Genomic DNA, 5,015 nt, shown 5'->3' with positions numbered 1-5,015 from the left:
AGCCGACATCTCTGTTATCGTCATCTACTTTCTGGTTGTCTTGGCTGTGGGAGTTATTGTAAGTGTTGCAAACTGTCAACTAATCGAAAGTGTGTTTGCATGATTTATTTACAGTTGTGTTGCTGTGAGTTGTAAACTGCTTAAGCAAATTGCTACAAAAATTAAATGCTTTTTTTGCTGCTGCTTTAGGTAAAACAAACAGATTAAACTAATTTTTTTTTGCACAAAAATGAATCATAAAGGAATGTCATGGCTAATCTGTAAACTATTCCTGGTGTTCTGTGTTGCTCAGTGTATAGAACACTAACTTAGAGCTAAAATGGATAATAAGCTTGTTTTGTATTTCCTTGTCCTGTTGCAGGCCATGGTCCGCACCAATCGATCCACTGTGGGTGGCTTTTTCCTTGCAGGAAGGAGTATGGTGTGGTGGCCGGTGGGTATCTGACAACAAATGAGAAACATTTTGTAACTGATTAATTTTTTTAACAGTCTTGAGAACTATTACAGATGTGATGGAGAAGAGGTACAATTAAAAAAAAGTTCACTCTCCTGAACAGGGGTGACACGTTGGTCACATACAAGTTAGATTGGACTGAATGGGTAAGAAGCAGCAAAAATCCAATTTGTTGTTTTCGTTCAAAATGGGCTTGAATCTGTTGAAATGAAGCTGAATCTGTGGCTGCACAGGCCCCAGCGTGGTAAATACTAATTGAGGTCTTTAATAGAAGAATTAGTCAGAAGAAATAATAATAAAAAAGAAAAAATATAAAAAACTAAAAACAACTACAGAAGCTTGGCTTGTTAGGATGGGTTTGCAGGAGAATGCTGAACACTGAAAAGCCAGGATTGCAAAGTGGTAACAAGAGTGGAACCATGAGACTTTTCTTAAAATGGACAGATGAGACCAAATCTTTCCTCACTGTAATGCTTGGAAAAGAAATCAGAAAAAAGAATACATTCCTGCAAACATGACCAAATTAAACAAGGCTGTAAATGAGGTGGTTCTGTCGATCTTATCTACTCCTGAGTTAACGTTTAACGTCATAAGAAAGACAATGATTTCCCATCTATAAGACATAATGAGGTAAAGCTTTTTATTGTCACAGTTTAGAGTTGAATGTCTTACAAAATAATCAAAAAGTTAATTGTATTCAGTAATCCAATTAAACAACTTACTGCATACTATATATGTTAGTGCATAAGGTTCATTATGATTATGTCAGCATAGATAAACGAACTACCCATGCCACCCACAAAATAAGAAAGACAAACACACCAATAACAAATGGTGTGGCCAAGTTAAGGCCTACACATGGAGGATTGCTGACTTGACAGTTGTCTTATCAGTGAGGAAAGTCACAAAAAGTCAATGCTAAAGAAGTTGAGTATTCACAGAGGGCTGTATCCAAAGAGGTTAATAGATAATTGACTGGAAGGAAAAAGTGAGATAGAAAAAAGGTTTCCTGCAACTGTAAAATCCACAACAACAGGACTGACATGCAGATCCCGTTCAATAGTTTTGGGGAGATTCATAAGATGTGGGCTGTAGTCAGAATTAGAATCTCAAGAATCTCCACACACACAGTCTCATCCAGGGCATGAGCTATAACTTCTGCATTCCTTACATTAAACCTGTCCTGAATGAGATATCATATCATCCTGAAAGTGCCTTAAAGACAGAAAATGTTCCAAGTGTGTTCATTAGATTGTTTTGGGACCCCTTTGTAAATTAAACAAACATTTTTTTTTTTTTTTTTACAGATCGGAGCATCACTCTTTGCCAGCAACATTGGCAGCGGCCACTTTGTAGGTATCGCTGGTACTGCTGCAGCTTCTGGAATTGCCGTTGGTGGATTTGAGTGGAACGTGAGTATTTGTGGTATGTTTTCCAAATAGGAAAGACAAGATCTCATAATGCAAAATAATTGGTTTGGAGAAACTGAGAAGTAAAAATCCTGTTTATGTTTAATATTTTCTTGATTGTTTCAATGTTTTGCCATGTTTTGTTTGTTCCAGGCTCTTATTGTTGTCGTTATTCTGGGATGGCTCTTTGTGCCGATCTACATCAAAGCTGGGGTAAACAGCATGTGCATTTTCTGTTGAAAAGTGCACCTGTTATAGTCATTGAGCCTTGATAAAACGAAATATTATCAAATTTGTCTAGGTGGTCACCATGCCTGAGTACCTGAAGAAGAGGTTCGGAGGACAGCGGATTCGTATCTATCTCTCTGTGCTCTCCCTCTTTCTCTACGTCTTTACAAAGATCTCTGTATGGGTTTTTTCTTTCTAACCTTTGAACATTTCAACAATTCATTTAACAAATTAAAGTAAAAGATCCTTTCTGTCTCCTCCCAGGCCGACATGTTCTCTGGTGCCATTTTCATCCAGCAAGCTCTTGGACTGAACATCTACTTTGCTGTTATCGCTCTACTGGCGATCACTGCACTGTACACCGTCACAGGTGCATCCTCAGGAAGAAATTCACTTCCTTTTTGGAGATCAACATTTTTCTCATAAACCTTGCCTACAAAATGTCTTATCTATGTAAATGACACCCTGAGTGAGGGTAAAGTCTTCTCAAGGCTGAATGTACTGGGTAGATCAAAAACACATGTAAAGAGAAAACTCCTCCTTTCCTGGCTTGTATATCTGTGGTGTGTTTGTGGTTAATTGCCCATGGAGTACAATAAGCCTCTAATAGTTGCTGCTCTGCAATAATCTGCACACACCTTCACATAACTTCTACAAGACAAGCGGGAAAAGAACAGACATAAAAACAAGATAATCCTATACTCTAGTGCACATATTACTGTCTACACTTCTGAATAAAAAGGTTACATATTGCTAACGCCATGTTTTATTTCAGGTGGACTTGCTGCGGTGATATATACAGATGCCTTACAGACCGTCATCATGGTTATTGGATCCTTCATTCTCATGGGTTTTGGTAATAAGCAATAATCCTTATTATTTTATCTTGCACTATTGATTTGTTTCATTGTGACATCATTAAGAAATGGAAGAGTGAGCCTTAGTGTAACCATATCTCCCTGTCTTCCCTCAGCTTTCAATGAAGTGGGGGGTTATGCAAATTTCGAGACACGCTACATGGCTGCAATTCCCACAAACACCTCTAACATCAGTGCAGAGTGCTATGAACCTCGGAAAGACTCGTTCCACCTTTTCAGAGATCCAATAACAGGAGACCTGCCCTGGCCCGGCCTGGTGTTTGGACTCACCATCCAGGCCACCTGGTACTGGTGCACTGATCAGGTCAGTAAAAATACTATCAGTACCTTTGACTGTGTGGATGCTTTAATTCCACTGACTCAGTAACAGGTTTTACTGCATACCAGAAACAATCTAAGGCCATAAACTCATCCAGTTGATTTTTACATAACCGTACGCGCATTCACGCTCTTTTATCTCGCCTGTTTTGGACAAAATCACTGAGGCGGTCTAAGGTTGCCAGCTGATAGTGAAGAGCCATGTCATATAATAGCCCTTTGGAGTAAAAGGGTGATCTATGAGCTGAATTGCAATTACTTTACAAATATTTTGCTAACGTCCTGAGATTTCTTGAACCTATAGTTGCCTAGACACAAATTCTTCAGTTCACAAATAAATAATGGCATCCTGTTTTTACTTTAACACCGACAGTAAATGTAAAACAGACCAAATTTGACCCATTTTCAAATGAGAGAAAGTACTTGTGTGTGTCTCTGTTGGTTAGCTTTCATTGAAATAATTTTAGTCATAGTGAATGATGTTTATGTTTTGTTGCTATGTAATGTGCACGACAAGCTATGCTAAATGTGTCTAATGTATAGGTAAACGGACATACTGTATAATCTAACGACTGTCAATAGCCACATCTGCCATGTTGTTTTTTATTAAAAGATAAGAAATGTCCAGTACATGTAATAGTCGTTATCCTAATATTACTATGAGTCATACTTTTACTTAGCTTTTGTTTTCTAACATTGCCATTTATTAATTTATGGCTCAGTTCAAATGATTCATCTCAAAAGCTCCATTTGCCTTAAATTGAAATCATCAATATGTTTGTGCTTCATCTGCTCACTCAAAGTTGCATGCACAGAAATAGTTATTCATTTACAGGCACATTCACCACAACCAATTACAATTTATTGAAATTACTTTAGAGTTTTTCTGAGTGACGAACTTTAAATGACGTAAAGCAGCAAAAGCTCTGCTAAAAAAATCCAAACATTTTTCTTGATACAGTAGAAGAATTAAGTATTTAACACTGCCTTTAAATGCTCCGTCTTTTTGTGTAGGTGATTGTCCAGCGTTGCCTCTCAGCCAAGAATCTCTCTCATGTGAAAGCAGGTTGCATTTTGTGTGGTTACCTGAAGCTGCTGCCCATGTTTCTCATGGTTTTTCCTGGGATGATAAGCAGGATCTTGTATCCTGGTGCGTGTTTTTCTGTTTCCAAGTTCTGTTGTCTTGAGCGAAAAATCTGGTGTAAAACAACAATAAAGTGTAAACAATTTCTTAAAACATTCAGATGTGGTGGCATGTGTGATCCCGGAAGAATGTAACGATTACTGTGGAGCTAGTGTTGGATGCACCAACATTGCCTATCCCAAACTTGTTGTGGATCTTATGCCAAATGGTGAGTGGATCGACAACATTGTCTTAAAATTTCAATCAACACTTTTGTTTCTTTATGTTTTCCTTCGCCTTTGTCTGTCTCTCTTCAGGTCTGAGGGGTTTGATGCTGTCAGTGATGTTGGCCTCTCTAATGAGCTCCCTTACTTCAATATTTAACAGTGCTAGTACTCTCTTCACCATGGACATCTATACTAAGGTCCGTCCCTGTGCCAAAGAGAGGGAACTGATGATTGCTGGCAGGTAAAACTGTGTTGGCTTGATGTTAATATGATTACTGTTTTCATGCTTGGCTATAGCCATTATTCTTTGTTTATTCTTCCTTTCAGGGTGTTTATTGTGGTCCTTATTGGAATAAGCATAGCCTGGATCCCTGTGGT

General features: G+C 38.2%; 2 protein-coding genes across 2 annotated transcripts in view; both read left to right on the top strand.

The window, feature by feature from the left end:
* Positions 1-5,015, top strand: part of LOC106938702 (sodium/glucose cotransporter 1-like) — a gene marked incomplete at its 3' end in the record, with an annotated part of 55,738 nt that overhangs the window by 14,361 nt on the left and 36,362 nt on the right. The window lies entirely within an intron of this gene.
* The window catches only part of LOC106938705 (sodium/glucose cotransporter 1-like), an 18,749-nt gene that overhangs the window by 3,642 nt on the left and 10,092 nt on the right, over positions 1-5,015 (top strand). The window contains exons 3-11 of the mRNA XM_015020839.1: positions 1,762-1,866; positions 2,017-2,076; positions 2,165-2,269; positions 2,356-2,461; positions 2,867-2,947; positions 3,065-3,273; positions 4,302-4,437; positions 4,532-4,639; positions 4,728-4,878. Coding sequence (XP_014876325.1) covers positions 1,762-1,866; positions 2,017-2,076; positions 2,165-2,269; positions 2,356-2,461; positions 2,867-2,947; positions 3,065-3,273; positions 4,302-4,437; positions 4,532-4,639; positions 4,728-4,878 — 1,061 coding nt within the window. The remainder of the gene's footprint in view (positions 1-1,761; positions 1,867-2,016; positions 2,077-2,164; positions 2,270-2,355; positions 2,462-2,866; positions 2,948-3,064; positions 3,274-4,301; positions 4,438-4,531; positions 4,640-4,727; positions 4,879-5,015) is intronic.

This window comes from Poecilia latipinna, unplaced genomic scaffold (genome assembly GCF_001443285.1).
Source record: "Poecilia latipinna isolate Pla-1442-1.1 unplaced genomic scaffold, P_latipinna-1.0 Scaffold2671, whole genome shotgun sequence".
In the NCBI taxonomy this organism is placed as follows: domain Eukaryota; kingdom Metazoa; phylum Chordata; class Actinopteri; order Cyprinodontiformes; family Poeciliidae; genus Poecilia; species Poecilia latipinna.
The sequence above is the reverse complement of the archived record's forward strand: the minus strand, read 5'-3'. Positions and strand labels throughout refer to the sequence as shown.